We start from the raw sequence: 20,276 nt of genomic DNA, 5'->3' as shown, positions 1-20,276 counted from the left end.
GGCATGACCTTAAGCAGGCCATTCATCCTTAAAAATACTCAAATGTGGCTGAATTAAAACAATTCTGTGAAAAAGAGTGGGCCAAACTTTCTCTACAGAGTTGTGAAAGACTCATTGCCAGTCATCCCAAAGGCTTGATTGCAGTCCTTGCTGCCAAGGGTGACACAACCAGTTATTAGGTTTTGGGGACAATTACTTTTTCATACAGGGCCAGGTAGGTTTGGATAGCCTTTTTCCCTTAATAAATCTAATATTAAAATACGGTTGATGATCTAAATGTAAGTGTGACACAGGGGCACAGCACTGTACAAAGTATTTAAACTGAGCTCAACCTTAAACAGCAACAGCAGTCACTACATGTAACTGAACTATACTACTGCAGGTAACCATTTTTTCATTATGAAAATACAATTTTAAAAAGGCAGTGAAGAACAAGAGATATGTTACGAACCTGTACCTGTCAGATGGTGTTCATCCTCGTTTCTCCTTGGAGAGTTGCACATACGCAGACTGGCTGTTCTGTCTGTCTCAGCACAATGAGTGTTTTAGCAGAGGGGGTAATTTGGTCATTTGTACTGTCCTATCCACCTTGAACGGGTGTCTTTTCTGGCAGGAACCTGGCATATGTGTTCCAACAATACACAGAAGCATATCCACTTGCTGGTTCGTTGACTTTAGTTGTGTTTGTACTCAAGATTAGCTACGGCAGGCTTTGTTGCAGCATTAACAGTGGAAATAGGCAGGCTACAGGACCGCTCAGGTTCTGGCTATACACTTTCAGAGACCATACCAACGTAATGTAAATCATTTTATATCTAAAAATACTTAGAAAACACACTCCAAATAAGTTTAACTGGTTAATATAATAAAACCTGAACTGTGTGCTGAGGTACAGAGTCTAATGGACAGTGAATGCCTATGGAAAACTGTGCCTTCAGCCTGTGCAGCAGGATTGAGTTCATGGTTTTAGAAATGTCTTTTCCGTTGCTTCGGGTGAGTGTAGGGACATCAGAGTATATAAGACTTGACTAATTGTGGCGCTGAAAGAAACAGCATAGCCTTAGGGATGATGATGAAAGGAGAAGCTTGTGTGTCTGTGCATGTGAAGCTGGTACTGGAGACAGGGACCACTTACTAACCGTCTGTCCAACCATGTGAAGAAAGACTTGCTATCCCTTTAGGATATTTATTTACCCCACACACCAGGAATATACACCACGCTATCAGACAGAATCAAATATTACATAATATCACTTGTGTTGCATATTTTGAATGTGGAAGAAAGTTTCCGTGAATTCACTTCCAGTGAACGTTACAGTGAAGCTGCTCTCATGAGCACTTCAAACTGTTGAATTTTTACTATACAATCAACCGAATTCCACTGAATTATACAATCGGTGGATTTTTGTAAGGAGACAAAGCAAATCTGGATGAATGCTTCACGTCAGGGTCAGCTTTGGTTCATTCTGAATGATGGTTACATAAGACGAGGATCAAAGGTACAAATAACCTTCAGAATAAAAAGGTTTGATTGTGACAATTTAGAAACAAATTAGTCTCTCTCCTCTGCTCCACATTCTGCCTTGTTTTTCAGCATCCTAAAATTCTGCTATTAGTTTTTGCAAACTGCAGTACTGAATACAACTTTTACAAAGGATAAAGACAACTTGTCACATCAAAATAACCAGATGCTGCAGAAAAGAATAGCATTCATCCTGTCAGTTTGAGTATATTTAAAAATTTTGTTGGAATGTGTTCATTTGATTGATTTAAAATATATTTAGTAGCACGTGTAATACTAAGAACTGTGGCATTACAAAGGTATCGGTACTGTCTACTAGATTAATTTCAGTGACTCAAGCTTGGTGACATCAACTTTACAAAATATAGATTTTCTATAGCTAAAATTCTTCTGTGCCACTTTTTAGTGTTACAAGGCTCAAACACAGCAGGTCACGAATTATAACTTTTTACTGTTAATCAAGAAGACGGTGCCACTGTTCACCCCGGGTAAACAAAAGATGAGTGCACCCTTTCAAAGCTGAGATCACGTCTAATCCACTACACATATAGGTCACCGACTATGCTCTTGTACATCTGCCATTAAGCTAGCATGAATACAAAGCAAAAAAAACCAATAACCTCTCATTATTGTCCATGCCTCTCTGGAAACAGAGTATCCCCCCCATTCACACGTGGTGACCAACCACCCCCACTTTGCTGTAGATCTACAACTGCCTGGAATTAAGCTGTGCTTTCATTTCTCCCCTGGCTTTCTGGGACATGCAGGGTGTGTAACTGTTTTGCAAAACTGTAACTCAGGAACTGTTCATGTTGATTCCTGACTGCAGTTCAGTCATACCTGGCCATGTTATGTGATTATCTGAAGTGTTTTAATCTAACTTTGAATCTACTAGAGGCTTTGAGCGAAATGCCTCATTTATGAACGTCACACTCATTCACAGGTGCTATGACTAAGTGGTATGTTTAGGAGCCTTCAGGCACGGGAAAACAGTTGTTATGGCTAGTTGCCAAAATTTGAGCTTTAAGAATTAATGGACGATGGAAACAGACTGGAAGGAAATGAATATTAATATTTCAGTGATTCTCTAAATGATTTCTGCCACTGCCAAATAAGTTGACCAGTATCACAGTGATGCAGTATGTTGTATGACAACTGAGTGAATGGACAAGAAGAATTAAAGAAGATGGTTAAAAACAAACGCACATGCTTTAGACTGCAGATTCCTTCAATTTGTCTGATGACTTGATGGTTTTTGACATAGACTGTATATAAAAGATAGCCAGATCTCCTGGTTCTGGTGTGAAGTTGCAGCTTGATAATTGTTGACAAAATCCTGGGCTGCTGGGAGAAACTGGAAGAAGTAATGACAGTACTACACACCAATATTTACTTATTCAACAATCAGTTACTGTCATGTCAAAAAACCAAAACAAAACAGTTGTTCAACCTACAGTCGGAGTTATGTCTGACTATAAAATAGGCATGATAAACAAAACTCGACAAAGTAAAACTAACTCGTGTAAAAAGTTCTGCTGTACCCCGTGACAGGTTCATCCCCCTCGACAGCCCAATATCTGCATCTGACACAATCATGACAGTTCTGCAAGCTCTCAGAAGACTAACAGAATCAGTGAAGCCAAACTAAAATAGCAGGAACCTGGAAAAAAAAAAAGGTATCCTTCCTTCTCGCATGGCAGACAGGGGCTCTTCTCATGAGATGATCCAGACAGTTGCAGAGACAAATGCAGAAAGAAAGAAAGGATGTAAAAACCTGACTGTTGGCGGTCTGGGAAAGGAAGATGCATCCTGAAAGACACGTGCGGGAGGCTTAAAATCCCATTAGGGCCGATCAAAATTCAAAGGGAAGCATGCGTAGCCTGCCCTCAGCCTAAAATCTATTCCTGTCAGCACTGAGTAGATAGCCAGAGATGGGCTAAATCGAGGCAGTCTATTTTGGTAGGGGAAGAGTGAGGGTATGGAAAGAAAACAGCAGTGGAGAGGGGGGTGAGGCGGGTCGGGGGAAAATGAGAGAGAATAGCCTCAAACTTGTTTTTCTTTGTAGAGAGTCTGTGGCCTCCTGTAAATAGCACACGTTTGTCTCCCAAAGAAATTCCATTACATACACACGCCCTTTTTCTGAGGCAGTGAGCCGTGGAAGACCGCAAATCTTTCCGTGTGGATGCAGCAACACCAGCCTTTGTTATTCTGTCTCGTTAATCGATTGTGGAGGTTGTTAGAATACAAGAGGTCTCACTATTATAGAGCACTCAACCTCACACACACACAGACTCGCAAACTTTCTATGTCACTGGTCACACTGAATGAAGCAAATTCAGACAAAACCAACACAGTATGACCAGTCAGCCATAATGGGAGGACGTCTAACAAAAAAAGCGACTCTGAAAAGATCCACAGGATACAAAATTGTGTCTATTCACTTTCTCTCCGTGGGAATGGCAGGTGTGTGAAACCCCCCCCCCCCCCCCAAAAAAAAACAAAAAAAACTAGTACGACTCCTGCGTTCTGTCAAACCCAGATCCACTGTTTATACAAAGATGATGGTCTGTGCTGTCTGCCCTTCCTCTCTCCCTTCTCATGTTTGCGCCTGCTTTCTCACATCCACTGAGACCAAAGAGATTAGCCGAGGGATATGAAACGACTACGGCTCTGCCAGCTACCGCACAACCCTGCTAGATTCTAGGACTTCCTTCTCCCAAGTCTTTCTCCCGCTGCCATCAGTTCATTCCTCACTCTCTTTAATCATGCTTCGCACCGCGGAGTCTCTGCTCAGTGCCTCAGCCAAACGGTCGCGCATTAAATTAAAGACGAGCCTCTTTGCTTTTGTAAAAAAGGATGAAGTGAAAATCAGGAAGGCTACTCAAAATACATCTATACACAGCTAATTACATTTCACTTGGAAAACAGACCTAAAACATAAACTCCAGGAGTATTTGGCACATCTGTGTTGACTTTATTCTTTTAGGTTGCTGCTTAGTTTTTGCTGACAAAATCTACATAAAGTAAACAAGTTTGATTAAAAATGGTAGCTTTCTCTAGAAGGTCTGGTGAGCAAGCAACCATCTGTACGTCACACAACTCGGTTCCTCTACAACTGTTGTGGATGCTGGAATACGCTGTTGAGCTTAGAGCCCGACTGATATATCGTTAGGGCTGATATATTGGACGATATTAGCTATTTGGCAATATATCAGTATTGGCATCTATAACAGCCGTTACATGCAAATTTCTAAAGTTAAGAAGTGGTGATGCTGCATAGTTTCTCCACTGCTGGCAACATAGCAGCTGGGCAGAGTCTAAACAGATAATCCATGTCTTGTGACAATAAAGCAAGATTATTTTTAAACTGCATTCTTATATTGTCTTAAGTATTTCTTCTTCAGTCACCTTTCTCACTCACTGTGTGTTAATAGACCTCTCTGCACTGAATCATACTTGTTATTAATCTCTGGCTCTCTTCTCTCACCCCAACCGGTTGCGGCAGATGGCCCCGCCCCTCCCTAAGCCTGGTTCTCCTAGAAGTTTCTTCCTGTAAAAAAGGGAGTTTTTCCTTCCCACTGTCGCCAAAGTGCCTGCTCATAGAGAGTCATATGATTGTTGGGTTTTTCCGTATGTATGATTACTACCTTACAATATAAAGCGCGTTGAGGCAACTGTTGTTGTGATTTGGCGCTGTACAAATAAAACTGAATTGAATTGAATTAACAAGGCCTCAAAAATAACACACATACACATAACAAATTCTAGAGAAATGTTTATGCTTCACATGTCTAAAAGAAAAAATATTGGCCCAAATTTTGGAACAAATGTGTGCGTCAGTCTTATGTGTGTTTTACGCCTGAATGGGGCTAGTGCAAAGGCAGCCTCGTGGACAGCCTGTCTACCTGCAGAGAGTGTTTGTTGTCAGATGCAGGCGGCATCAAAACTATGTTTGACGATTGGTCTGTGGGTGATTCTTGCTTGTTCTACGGTGGTTCTGTCAACCATCTGCTGAGAACAGCGAAGTTCTAAAAGAGCTGAAGTGGGACTGGGTGTTTTTTCTATGCAATGAATTGAAATAAGTGCAAAAGAATAATAATCAGGTAAATAGGGTGGTACAGTGGTAACGTGGTGAGCACTGTTGCCTCACACTATGAGGGTCCTGTGTACAGCTGGGTCCTCTCTGTGGGGAGTTTGCATGCTTTCCCTGTGCCTGGGTACACTTCCATGTATGTTGATGCATGTAGTTGTGAACACATGAAAAAAGATATAAAAATGATACCAAATTGTTTGACAGCCACACTATCATATTTACAGTCATCAGGAGACTATTTGACACAAATCAGAGCTTTAATAATTTCCTATTACGTCATATTTTTATAAATACACTAATAGTTGCAGCTTTAGCAGCTTACTTTGGCTCTGAAAGGAAGTGAATATACAGATATGCACAACCCCAACATGTATGCATCCGAATGAGAGCACACTCTTAGACATGAACATGAATAAGCACTAATGACAAATTGTGTATTTTTATATGGGAGCTTCATAAATACATAGTAAATAGATCTCACTGTGTTGCAAGTGTTGTACATTTTTGAAATGTACAAGATGATCTTTTTCTTGTAGCAACCAGCAGCATCTTCCCTCCTTGTCTGTACCTGCAGCCTGTGCTGTATCAACCTTATGATCATGTTTACTCTACACCTTTATTGATTTACAGGTTTGCTGGAATTGTGGTAAATTTAGAGGTGTGTTATCTTCACCCTCCAACAGCTTTCACAGGTTTATAGAGCAACCCTGATTTTTCCAGATGTAGGGTTGCATTATGTTTATACAAATGTGGTTGTACAAATGTTTATACAAATTTGAAGTTCACACTATTGCAGTGTTTTTAAATTTACCCGAAAAGGGTAAAAAATAGAACCCCCAAGAGATGCTTGCATGAGTATCCTTAAATCTTGTGCATTTTTCAGGGGGGTAAATACACATTATGACTTTTTAGTAGCTCACACACACTCGGCTAAAGCTAAGAGCTTTGTCATGTTTGAACCAAGCACATCTAGTGAGTCACACTTAGATTACAGGACCAGCCTGGCTGTCTGATATAGCTTTGTGTTAGCTTCCTGATGAAACCGCCAGCCTTCTGGGGCAAAGATGATACTAACAATGATATGATTTTATAGCTAGGAGGGGGGCGGAGAGGGGGGGTCATCATCTTATACTATAAAGTTGATTTGAGGAAAAAAAAAAAAAAAAACTATCTGCTCAACAGAATGCAAAAATCAAAAGCCACAGACTGAGTTTGTTCAAATATGCTTCCTCCCCATTTTTTAAAGAGGCAAAGAGAGCCACACAATCCACCTCAGCTCTCTTACTTTTTCATCCTTGCATTGTTTTCCCACGTCAGAAGCCGTGACACGCTGTCAGGGCACCACATGCGTCACGGCCTCCTCGGAACAAATACCTTCTGACAACAGCATGCTCTTTTTTTTTCTACTGTGTGTGTGATTCTCCTATTATTGTAAAGGTAGTTTCTGTCCTCCATCAAGGCCCACTCACCGCTGGACTCACACACTGATGAGTGTGTGAGTCTGTGTGTGTGTCTTTGCTTCCAGGCCTAAACATAGGATGACACTGTCTTTGGATCTTACCCTGATTCTCCTCATGGCTGCCACGATCTCCATCCGACTGTTGGGCCTGGGAACGTCAAGACTACCCACGTACTGCAATAAACACGCAAACACACATACACAAAGCATCAGCGTCAGGTATTATCCCATGGAAAACAGCTGCACAATTAATATTCCTTAGCCACAAACTGAGATCAGTGTATCCAATCCCTCGTGCTTCTACTCCCAAAGCCATTCTGCCTTCACAAGATTAAATGTGCAATTTCTTTTTCCATTTTCATCCTTGGAAGATAAACAGCCTCGGGGGGGGGGGGGGGTTATCAAACGGCACCAAAATTAGGGATCACTTAAATAAAAGAAAAAAGCCGTCTTTACCAAGCCTCCAACATGTGATACTTCTCACCCCCCGGACATCAGCAACTCTAGCAGGTTTTCACTACCGGAGAGATCAGCTAACACGGCCAATCACAGATTTTCTTTGCAAAGTGTCAAACAGGGTGTCTCTATTTAAGACAAAATGTATTTAATGTATGACAAAAAAAAAACCCAAACAAAGCAAAGCTATGCCTTTTTAATGAGCTCTTTGTGGCTTGCATATATTTGAATACGCGCCTGTGTAATTAAGGGGCTCTGGGGACAATGACGCCTTTGATGTCTCTATCATTTTACAGTAAACTGCCTGAGAGCTTCAGCAACACTGGCCTTAATTTATTGTTTACTTGGTAAATAGGAGTTTCCTTTTTTTATATTTAATGACTCATTGTCTTGTGTAGATTCTGCAGCTCACGGTGTTTGAATTTAGAAATGCATCATGCATGTTTCTTTTTGTTTGTTTGTTTGGTTTTTTGGGGGGGAGGGATTCATCTTTTATATTTTACTGTTTTTATCTGACTGAAAAGTGTTGTATATTCACAGTAAATATCAGGTTTGTGCTGAGGAGTTATGGGACACTCAGCGAAAGAAAAGAACAGTGACATCACCCTGCTGCTGAGCAGGCCCAGTGAGATACAAGATACAAGCACCCATGTGAATGAACTTTGGACCAGAAACACTCCCTTTTTTTAACCCTTTCGGTTTGCTGATCAAACGGAACAACAAACAGACCCAAAATACAGTTAAAGACGCAGGTGCCTATGACTCACACAGCGATTGGTCCATCAATATGACTTTGTGCAAAGTGCCAGATATTTGCTATTTTCAGCTTCTTTTCCTGTTTTACATAAACGGAAACCGAAACTTTTGAAGTCCTGCACTGTTGATCTGACAAAAACAGCGGGATCTAACATCACTTCCACATCTAGAAAACAGATTTTGTTTTAATTATTTGTTCGCATCTATTGCAAACCATTACTGCTATTATTGGAAATAATCTAAAGAAAAAAGAAAAAGCAACCAATGATGAAAGCAGTCACGAGCTGCATCTCCACTATAAAAGCAATCATTAAAGCTGAATACTGTCTGGTTTCTTCGCGATCACCTTAATAATTTAGCAAGTTGGGAAAAGCCCCCAAATGCACTCAAAGCATCAAAAAATGATCATCTATCTTTATCGGCTTTTAGACGATTGAGTCATCCCACATCGGCTCTGAGCCCCGTCTGTAACATTTTAGACTTTAGATGTATGCGTGCACTAATAGATGTGTGAGGTTGAAGACCTGCAGGCAAAGCTACCATGTGTTCAAACTTCAGCCCAGTGCACCTGCCGCTCCAGCAGCACACAGCAGGCTCATGTAACTCTGAAAACACTGCATATTGAGGAGGTTCGGGCTCTCTCCGGACTTCACCTTGGCTTGGAAATATATCCCGTGCTGGTAAGCCTCCTCGTTGTGGAGCGGCACCCTCGAGTCCGCCACATCATCCACCAGGTTGTACCTGTTCCTGGCGGGCATCGCGGCTTTCCTGACCTCCTTTCCCAGCACAGTAAACACGGTTCAACCGCTAAACAAACCGGGCTCGAAGCGCTACAGTCCCCATGTGTGCGCACGGCCCGGCTCCAAGAGCGAATTCCCAGCGGAAACGCGGTCCATCGTCCCCGCTCCGAGCGTCAACAAGGTCCCGGGTCCTCAAGAAGGACAAAACTGCGCGCCTCTTTTTTTTCCTTTTACAAAACACCGAAAAGACACTTGAGCGAATTCTTCTACACGCAGTAAGCCTCTGACATACAGGGAAACAACACGGATGTCTGTTTCCCACCGGGGAAATCCAACGTTGTTTCGCTCTGCAGGTGATGTTGCCTGCTGGCTGTGCTTTTTCCCCCCTTTTTTGAATCCCGTCCTGTTGGTGGAAACGCTGCTCTCTCTCTCTCTCTCTCTCTCTCTCCAAAGCACAAAGCAGGTCCCTCACTGGAGTGAAGTTCCCAAGCATGACGCAACCCAGGAGCTGGGAGGAAGGCCGACGACTAAGTTGGTCCTCCCCTAGGGACATGAACCTTAGAAACCTTTGGAAACCGAAGGTGGGTCTGTTGCAGAAATAAAACTGTAATTAGCTGCTAATCACATCCGGACTTTGATCTTAAGTGGCTCGAACCAGCCAGACTACCCGTTCTGTCAGTGTGAAGAAGTTCAATCATGCGTTTAATGCCTGAGATATCTTAAGGGGGAAAAGGTGAGATTTCATCTGTATTTCTCAGTTCTTCTACACCCGCTTCTCGGCGCTCATTGAATTTGACTGATAATATTCGCAGCAGGTGTCTTCTACATGATAAAGAAATGCTAATGTAATAAATGAAAAAAAAATCGGTCTGCACGAGTCTTCGCGACCAAATTTCAACTAATTTACTGTGAACTCTTTGTTAAAATAAACGAAATTTCTAAATTTTTTGCAAAACTTACCTAAAAGTCCAAAATGTGTGCCCTCCTTTACACTTTCCAAAATCATCCAGTGGGCCAGATTTCAGTCTTTGCTGAACAGATTTTGGTCCCTGGGCCTTATGTTTGATACACTTCATGTAGGCTTTAGAATAGATCCACTTGCACAAAAGTTCTGTTAAATATCATGCAATAGTATGCATTGAATTAAACCCCACTTAAAAGTATGACTGATACAGTTCGGAAAACCATCAGACCACTCAAAACCCTCATGCCATATATCCGCTTATTTCTTATTTCATCATCCAGTGGCTCTGTTGGACCATGAGCCCTGGGCTGTTTTTCTCCACATTAAAGACACTTTTCAGGTCTGATCAGCTCATGCTGCTGATCAAATGGCTGGGATTCACACACATCACATATGTCCGTTTTCATCAGCCCTTTGAGTTTTCTAACCAGAGCCTCTGTGAGTCTGTTCCTATAAGAAGAGCCCCCTTTGCCTGCCTGCAAGATAGTTTTTGATGGTTGCACAGTGGCATGTCATTTTACACAATGTATGGCTTATTGCACCTACATTATAATCAGCCCAATCCTTTTTGGCCACATTATAGAACAGCAATGTTATATTTGTTGCAAACTCTTGGCCAGACGACTCTTTAAAAAAACACTTTTAATGTCAATGAATTGAATTGAGGTTTGCAAATGTGAAAAGGACTGATTACATTTGGAAACAGCATATTACATTAATATTAATAACGTGACATTATGAGTGGGAGCTGAGGCCCCCTAAAAGTTTGAACCTAGAATCGCCCCTGCCTCATATCATTCCTAATAAATAGATTTAACACATGTTTCACACATTGTGAGCCATCAAGTCATTTACACCTGTTTAAATATGCTCTGTCGGTTTTTGTTTTGTTTCGTTGTTTTGTTTTTGACAAATACCAGAAATCAGTTTTTGGTTTCGTGATGAGAGAAACAGTGAATAGAGGGTTAATTCTCAGGACGCTCTTATCAGCTGTCGGTATTAACGTTAAGCCCAGTGAGCAGTCTGTAAGAGGAACATCATGTTCAGTATTTAAAGCATCAATAATAAAGAGAGCCATCCTTTTGTAGTACTAGTAGTAGCCTCTAATCTATTACATAATTAATTACTGTGTTAAAAACTAAGTTAAATCCTCCAGACGTCAAATGAAATTAGGTCCTAGCGCCCTCTGTTGGCCGTTTACTATAAGTTACTGAATTTTAACGGTAACTTTGCCTTTTTTCCAGCTGTTTTTCAAGAAAAAGTAAACTTATTTTTCTTGAACTTGTCGCCTTGTTTTCCAGAGACAGCAGAGCCATAGACCTATAGAGACTAATCCTTGTAAATCAAAAGAATGAATGAATGAATATGCATGAATGTGAGAAAGTGGAAGCCAGGTGACACAACTAAATCCCACTAAATCGGCACTTAAAGGGCAAGAGCTTAAAAGTGAGAGAAGAAAGTCTTGTGACACACAAGACTTTTTTTTCTCACATAATGCCATTTTAATTAATTGGTGACAGATGGGTAGAATTAACCTGATTCATCAAACAGGCATTAAGCATCTATTAAACCTCCATGTAAGGTCAGTGCTACGGATGGTGGGGGGTGGGGTGGTTCTTTAGCCGTCAGAATTGTTGTCTGAAGACCAACAAGGTTACCCAATGGATTTGGTTTGCCAAATGGATCATCACGGCCTTGCCGTATTGGTCCATTTGATCGACCTTTGTTGTTATTATTTATTTTATTTTATTTTCAGGTGTTACATATGGGACAGACATGACTGAGGGATAGGAAAGGGAGAAAGAAAGATGAAGGAAAAGAAAAACAGAAGGGAAGAGGGACAGTGATAAAGGGCACTTAAAAAGAGAAAGAAGAGAAAACGAATCTCCTGGATCACCTGTTGAGAGAAAAAGAAGAGAAAACAAACAAACAAAAAAAAAAAAACAGAGCAACATACTAAACACAGCACCATCACGTTAATCTAGCTAAGTGTAAACAGCACTAAATACTAAATATTGAATGTTGTTGTGTAGCAAGCAGAACCGACAGCGCACAATGTGCTTTGAAGTAGCAGCCAATAAAGGTGTAGTTTATGTCTATGAACAGTGAACACCCGTGTGCACACCTGTGTGGATCAGCGCGCTTGTATTCAAAAGGTTTCCCCATGTAATGGTGTGCTAGAGGATGTAGAGAGCCATAGCCCCGTCCCCCAGGGCATGAAGCAGGCATGGAGGAGATCCAGGCTCCAGATATCCAGAGGCCCCCTACGTCAGCACAAACCCTCCCCCAGGCCTGCTGCACGCAGCCACAAGGAGAACACCCTCTAAAAGCAACCAGAGCCACTAACCAGGTTATGACCACAACCCCTGGGTTAAGCCCTCCAGGGATAACGTCCCCAGGGGTTCTCCAGACGCCCTAAGCCCGTCCCAACCTCCACATCAACCACAATGGCGAAGGCGGGACCAAACCACGACCCCCCCACCCCCGCTAGGTGATGGAGCCGATCAAAGGAGCCCAGAGGGATTGATCTAATGTGGTGGCAGAGGCTGTCTCAAGACTAATGTGATCTATTAGATGGTTTCTATATTGGCTAAAATTAAGATTATTTTTATTTTTCCAGCTCATGAGGACCATTTTCTTGGCAATGCATAGGGCAGTGAAAACCATGTGGACTGTATTAGTTTCTGTAGTGACATCATCCAATTTGCCCAACAAGCACACTAAAGGGTGTCAGGGTTCCTGGGTCGGTGACCCAGTGCTTTCCGTTTTGTTCACGTTCAGTTTATTTCGTCACTTCCTGTTTGTTCCTGTGTTAGCTCGTCTCGTGCCGTTAGCCAGATTATGTTCAGCTGTGTACTCACCGGTCTCTCATTATCATCCTCATCAGTCTGTGTATTTAAGTCTTCTGTTTGTACTCGTTCTTTGTCGTGTCATTGATGATGTTCGTGTGATGTTGTCCTCCCCGTGTTCTCTCAGTCAGTCAGCCATTCAGTGTTCCAGCCAGTCAGTGTCCGTTCACCCTCTGTTCCTCCACTCCTTATAATAAACATCCACCAGTCTTCACCTACCTGTGAGTCCTGCGTTTGGGTTCCTTCTTCCTCGCCTCCACACAACGCCTGACAAAGGGGAGGTTGGAATTTTACATTTGAGACACTTTGATAAGTCTTCACATATCTCGCGCCAAAACTTCTGCACTGGTGGACAGAACCAATTAGCGTGGATGTAATTGTCTGGTGTATTGCCTTGACAGTGTGAGCAGTTGTTGGAAGATGTAAAGCCCATCTGGAACATCCAATGACCTGTATAGTGCACTCTATGTAGTATTTTGTATTGTATTAATTGCAGACTGGGATTTCTAATCAATTTAAAGGTTTTTAAGCATATCTGAGACCAGAAGTTTTAGTCTAAGCCAACTGACAAATCTGCTTCCCACTTTGCAATAGGAAGGGATATTGATTCATCTATTTTAGAAAGTGTTCTGTATATTTTACACAATAATTTGGGGGATTTAAGAGTAAGAAAATGTACCGCGCTTGGTGGTGTTTGCAATTCAACTTGACTGAGGTTAAATTTCTTTTTTACTATGGATTTAATTTGTTGATATTCGAAAAAATTTTCTTGTTGATCCCATATTGTATAACTAGTCTGTCAAATGGAATAAAGTCTGTTCCTTCTACTATATGTTCTAAGTATTTGATTCCTTTACAACTCCATTCTGGAAAATTAATCATATTTGTTTTGTAATATGTCAGGGTTATTCCAGATAGGTGTACGTTTGCATGGGATTAATGAAGACTCTGTTATTTTTAGAAACTCCCACCATGCTGTCAGAGAAGAGCTGATGTTGATGCTTTTAAAACATTCATGTCTTTTGATGTTTGAGCTGATAAATGGTAGGTCTGAAATCTCTAGATTATTGCATAGTGCCTGTTCAACATCTAGCCAGGGCTCATCTAAGAAGGGAGGTTTTTACCATCCTGAGATGTACTGAAGCCTGTTGGCTAAGAAATATTGTTGAAAATTAGGCCGATCTAATTCTCCTCTATCCTTGGTTCTTTGAAGCGTTTTTAAGCTGATACGCGGGGGTTTATCTTTCCAGAGGAATTTAGAAATATACGAATCCAGAGATCTGAACCAATCTTGTGATGGTTTGTTCGGGATCATTAAAAATAAGTAATTTATTTTTGGCAAGATCATCATTTTTATAGTGGCGACCCTTCCTATGAGTGATATGGGTAGAGATTTCCATCTAGTCAGATTGCCTTCTACTTTCTTTAGAAGTGGGATGTGGTTTAATTTAGTTAAGTCTGAAAGCTTAGGAGAGACATTAATACCTAAATATTTAATATTTCCAGATTGTAGTGGGGCAGAAGAAGAACTATGGAAGGAGCAGTTAATTGGAAGAACTGTAGAGTTTGACCAGTTAATTGAATAATCTGAAACTCTTGAAAACCAGTTTATTAGAGTAATTACCTCAGAAAGGTTGGTTTGTGAGTTTTGGAGAAAAAGCAACACATCATCCGCATAGAGACTGATTTTATGTTCTACGTTCTTGCATTTTATGCCCTTAATTGTTGTAGCTTGTCTAAATGCTGCTGCTAGTGGTTCGATAAAAATTGCAAAAAGTGAAGGGGAGAGTGGGCATCCTTGTCTGGTGCCCCTCAGGAGACAGAGGCTGGAGGATGTTTGGTCATTTGTTCTGACACAAGCTGTTGGGGAATTATATAATATTCTTAGCCAGTTTATGAAAGAGTTTCCAAAACCAAATTTGTGTAAAGTTGCAAATAAAAATTTCCAGTTAACTCTGTCAAACGCTTTTTATGCATCTAGAGATAATATTGTGGTTTCAGTGTTTTTACTGTATGAGTAGTCTATTAAATTAAGTAATCTACGTGCGTTTGTGTCACGGTTTTGACAGTTTGTTGATGAGTGCCTACCTTTTATGAAACCAGTTTGGTCAGGATGAATTAAAAGGGGGGTTATCTTCTCTAATCTTTTTGAGAGGGCTTTGCAGATTATTTTGAGGTCTGCATTTATAAGGGATATTGGACGATAGCTTGATAGAAATCCCTAAAAATGTTGTTTATTCTTCCAGTATCATATATTGTGTTTCCAGATAAATCTTTAACAGGACATATAGTTGTTTTTTCTTTATTTATTTTTAACTGGTTAGCTAGAAATCAACCTGATTTGTTACTGTGTTCAAAATTCTGCAAGCAAAGTCTTTGTACTAGGAATTGTGTTTTTTTATTAATACTTTCATTTAATTCTAGTTTTGTTTTGCATATTTTGTTCATTATTTCTTTATCTTGGTCGCACAAGTAGGCTCCTTCTAAGGATTTGATGGTTTTTTCTAGTTCCTGAATATTTTTGTTTTCTTCTTTCTTTTTGTGTGATGAGAAAGAAATTATTTTACCTCTCATCACAGCTTTCCCTGCTTCCCATAGAACAGATGCTGATGTTCCGGGAGTGTCATTATAGTCTAAATATGAAGTCCACTCTTTTTTAAAATGTTTAATAAAGTCTTCATCTTTGAGCAGCGATGTATTGAATCTCCAGTTTTTTACTTGGTGTAGCGTTCTTCTTATGTATTAGTGTTAAAGATACAGGAGCATGATCGCTGACAGCTATAGGGTGAATCTCAGTGCCTGAAATATCACTCAGCAGTGAGCTGCTGACTAGGAAATAATCCAGATGAGAGTAGGAGTGATGGACATGTGAGAAGAAAGAATATTCCTTACTGTTGGGGTGAAGGGAGCACCATGCATCGCAAAGGCCAAAGTCGCTCTGTTTGATTATATTTGTGGATTGCCAATTGTGCTGAGTTCCTGTTGTGTTGAGCCTATCCATTTCTTCATTTAGTCCAAGGTTGAGGTCGCCTCCAAGAATAAGTGTGCAATCAAGGTGCTCAGAGAGTGCACTGAAAAATCCGTGGAAGAATGAGGGTTAATCAACATTTGGACCATATATACTTACATAGATTTTTGTTAAATATTGATAATTTAATAATAAGGAATCTACCCTCTGGATCTATAACTGTATCGAGTACTGTAAAGTTAAAAATTTTATGTATTAAAATTGCTACTCCCCTTTGTCTAGAATTATAACAGGCTGCAAACACATTAGGAAACTCAGGTGTTTTAAGTTCATTTAAACCTGTGACAGGCCTGTGAGTCTCTTGTAATAAAACAACATCTGCCTGTAGTTTTTTAAGCTGGTTAAATATCTTTAACCTTTTTTCTCTGGTGCCAGCTCCATTTACATTCCATGTGACAAACCTTAGTGTGCCCATAATTGTGTGTGTATGTCTAATGATGTACGCTGGGAGCTTCTTTTAGATGGGTGAAGAGAATGTGGAAACATCACTTGTTTGTAAATAGAAAGAGAGAAAAAATGTGTGGTGAGAGGCTCCATAAGTCTGACTATGTGTGTGTATATTCACTAATATGAACAAGCGTGGCTTGCGTGTGTGTCCTATAAGTCTGTGTGGGCTGTGAGGCTGTTGTAAATGTGCTGCCGTTGAGCGCATGTGTTTGCGTGACCGTGGTGTGTGAATTAGTAGTTTAGGTAGCCCTAGTTATTATTTACAGTCATTCACAGAACACCTTGAAACTAAACACAACTAAAACTAGCCCTTTCTCCATTACAGCTCATCACATGTGAACATGTGTCTTCCATTTTATTGCATTCTATCTATTGTGTTCCTCTCTCTACACAGTGTGTAATTAAAAGTATCGTATTTTTGCTATTATGGTAATGACATCCAGTTAGACAGGGAAGTTCCATCTGTAGCAGCAGCTATCGGAGTGGTGTTTTTTAATACTTTTGCAGGTTATTACGCAGCCTATCAGTCTGTCCGTGTGAGACAAGATGCATTCTCAAAACGTCAGATTAAAATAAGCTGGATGGTCAGTGTGCTCTGACTGATAACGTCAAACATGCGTCTTTTCTTTCTGACTGAGCATTAGATGAGATGAGCATTGCTTCTCTTGGGTCTGCGTGACTAATGTGAAGCCACAGCTGATAAAACCCTTCAAGTCACGCCACTTGGCAGTCATCTTGTCATACGCCTGGGTTATTATTTTAAAACATTAATTATAGAATCATCAACCAAATTAAATTAAAAAGCCAAATTATATTAAAAGAAAAAAGTTTACTAAATTTACTGGGTGGTGTGGTGGTTAGCACTGTTGCTTCACAGCAAGAAGTCCTTGGGTTTGAATCCACCATCTGGTGGTGCTTGCATGCTTCTCCCATGTCAAAGGAGCTTGCAAAGAAAAGCGTCTGGACTTCTTTAAATCTGGGACTCCCCACCATTTGACCTTAGAACTGAAGAAGCTTCTCGGATGAGAGGTGAAACGTCTTCAAGCAACTTAAAGAAGTCCAGACGCTTTTCTTTGCAAGCTCCTTTGACTACGATGACCTGGATGACTGAGAACCTTCACAGACTTCTCCCATGTCTGCTCTCTGAGTACTCCAGCTTGCTTCCAAACACATACCGTTAGTGGGGTTCGATTAATTGGTTATTTCTAAATTGCCCATGGATGTGTGGGAATGGCTGTTTATCTCTCTGAGTTAGCCCTGTGGCAAACTGGTGACCTGTCCAGGGTGTATCCAGTCTCGTCCAACCTCCCCAATGGCCCTTAAATGGATAAACACATAAATTTCTAGTAGACTTTAAGTGGTGCACGTCTGTATCATTGCTAATTGGTTGCCAAGCATCCAGCAGAAATCCCATGACGTTATTGATCCCATAAGCCTCTTATTTCCTTTTCCTCTTTTTTAAAAATATTGTTGAACTTATTTGAATATATCAGGCTAAATGATGAGATGGGAGAATAGGCTGACTGACATAGGGGACACAGGTGAACTGCCATTCAACATGCTCAGGACAACAAGAGAAACGTCACCAAAACCAAACCTGCAGTTAAATGAGCTTCCATGTTTACCACCTGAGCTACAAGCTGTGCTTTAGGTCATTTCTATTTGCTTTGTAAATATCTCTGTCCACTGTCTGCTCTTCTGTAATCTTAGTATCTGGTCATTGTGAATATGAAAAGGTTTCACAATTAATGATGTAATAGACTAATGGAGACATTCCTGTTTGATCTTATCCACATGCGGTGCAGCTGATCTGCATCTGGCTGTGTTAGTGTTATTTCACACTTATCTAATCTGCAGAACACATCAGGTAACTCCTTGTCTAGTCATCCGACTTTAACAGCTGTTATTAAACATAAACCACACAGAAGACTCAGACTGTGACAAATCACAGAGTTCAGATAATGAAAACATGCGGAGACATAATTACACAAGACATAAACAGGCTTGTGATGGGAGCAGGTTTGCAGTGAAGCATCATTGTATGTATGTATGTATATGCTTATACCTTGCGCCTGTTTTTTCTAATCTAACAGTCAAGATGTGGTTGAAGTTTAGCTTTAATTAAAGGGATTTAACAAAAGTATTAAAGTAGATGGTTGCAGCTTCACAACATCAAAAACACTTTTGAGGGAGTAGGTGTATCATTGTCAAAGACACCATCATGGATTTAAATACAGAGAGCATAGAACAAGGTGCAAACCACTAGTTACACTTGAGTCCAAGAGTGTCAGACTAGATAATACCAGAAAACATCTAAAACAGCCTGCACTGTTCTGGAAAAAAATATTTAGAATAGATGAAACCAAGATGAAGTTGTATCAGAATGATTGGAAAATAAAAAAAATATGGAGAAGGAAAGAAGAGCTCATGATCCAAAGCATACTACATCGTCTGTTAGACATGGTGGAGGCTATGTTATGGCTTTTCATTGATGATGTAGCTGCTGCTGGGAGTAGCAGGATGAACTCTAATGTGTACAGAGATATACTTGATCATACAAATGGACAATGAGTCAAAACATGCTGTAAACGCTACCCAAGAGTTTCTCAAGGCAAAGACACGAATTCTTCAGTGGCCAGAAGAAAATAGAAAATAGAATCACATGTTCAAACATGAGAACTTTATTCAGAATTCTCAGAGCAGTTTTACAGATAGCATTATTTATGTGTTGCACATTCCAGGAAGCAATGCAAAATTTAATACTGATGTATTGTGAAATGACTCATTACAAAGGAAATTTAAATAGTAGTTAATAAATAGGTAATTTATTATACAGCATACTTTAGAGGAAGTGCTGGTAAATCAAGTCAGACTGGGTTTATTTTTCACGAGTTTTTAGATACAAATAATTCAAAGAAAACTAATAAAAAAGCAATAGTGTACGGCAAAATGTAAAAAAACAGGGAACTCTAGAGTATCCTTAATTTCTGTGGTGTGACACTGAGATGTGAAGCATTTCTTTTTTCTTTGATCACTGCTTTTAAATTTTAATGTATACGTGATTTAGATTTGTCCGACATGACAGCAAAAAAAGGGGAAACAATACTTTGATTTTACTACAAGCTCATGATAGAAATATTAAAGTCAGTAGGCTAAGGCTAAGCAAAAGAAAGAGAAACTATACTTGATTAAATCAAATAGGAGTGCTAGTTTCGTCTGGGAAAAGAATTAAGCTTGTATGTTTTAATAAAATCCTCAAGGTTATTTCCTTCTAACTCAGTTCAGTGTGGTTGATCAACAGTCTGGTTTCAGTTTCCATTCACCTGCAGACACTGATTCATGTTGACAGGGCATAAAAAATATCAAAAGCTTGCCACTGTAAAGGGCCACCACTCAAGATCAACCACAGTTACAAACACAGTGGTTTGATTGGGTTGGATGACACATAGCATTATAAAAAATGTTTTTTAAAAAGCCCAAATATTTTTGCTTGTAACAATACAAAAAGCGGAAGCATAAGAGATAACACTGAAATCTCTTTTTAATGATAACAGTAATATCTATCAATAACATGTATGTGACACTGAAACCTATATATGAATCATCTGCATTTCCACAGTTCTGCATTTTGTCCTGCCCCTCCCCGAGCCTGATTCTGCCAGAGGTTTCTTCCTGTTAAAAGGGACTTTTTCCTTCCCACTGTCACCAAGTGGGAACTCAAAGGGGGTTGTCTGGTTTTGGGGTTTTCTCTGTATTATTGCAGAATCATTACCTTACCCTACCTTACAGCCACCTTTGAGGTGACTCTTGTGATGTGGTGATGATGTATAAATAAATAAAACTGAAATTGAATTACATTCAATAAACAATTTTACTTGCTTTCATTTGGTTTTTCAAAGAAAGGGGCCATTTATTCCAAGATCATTATTCAAAGTAAGGCTTATTTGTCTGAAAGGATCTTA

At 40.2% G+C, this 20,276-nt stretch overlaps 1 protein-coding gene across 2 annotated transcripts in view; it reads right to left on the bottom strand.

The window, feature by feature from the left end:
• LOC146514046 (carboxyl-terminal PDZ ligand of neuronal nitric oxide synthase protein) overlaps positions 1–9,579 on the bottom strand; it is a 51,802-nt gene extending 42,223 nt beyond the window's left edge. The window contains exons 1-2 of one of the 2 annotated variants that reach the window (XM_085166476.1): positions 8,940–9,579; positions 7,177–7,248 (exon numbers count right to left, since the gene is read on the bottom strand). In XM_085166476.1, the coding sequence (XP_085022602.1) occupies positions 7,177–7,248; positions 8,940–9,044 (177 nt within the window). In that variant the 5' untranslated portion in view covers positions 9,045–9,579. Of the gene's footprint in view, positions 1–3,296; positions 7,249–8,939 lie in introns of both variants that reach the window. The other variant, XM_085166477.1, reaches the window with a different exon arrangement.
• Positions 9,580–20,276: the final 10,697 nt, after the last annotated feature.

This window comes from Neolamprologus multifasciatus, chromosome 7 (assembly GCF_963576455.1).
Source record: "Neolamprologus multifasciatus chromosome 7, fNeoMul1.2, whole genome shotgun sequence".
Taxonomy (NCBI): Eukaryota; Metazoa; Chordata; class Actinopteri; order Cichliformes; family Cichlidae; genus Neolamprologus; species Neolamprologus multifasciatus.
The sequence above is the reverse complement of the archived record's forward strand: the minus strand, read 5'-3'. Positions and strand labels throughout refer to the sequence as shown.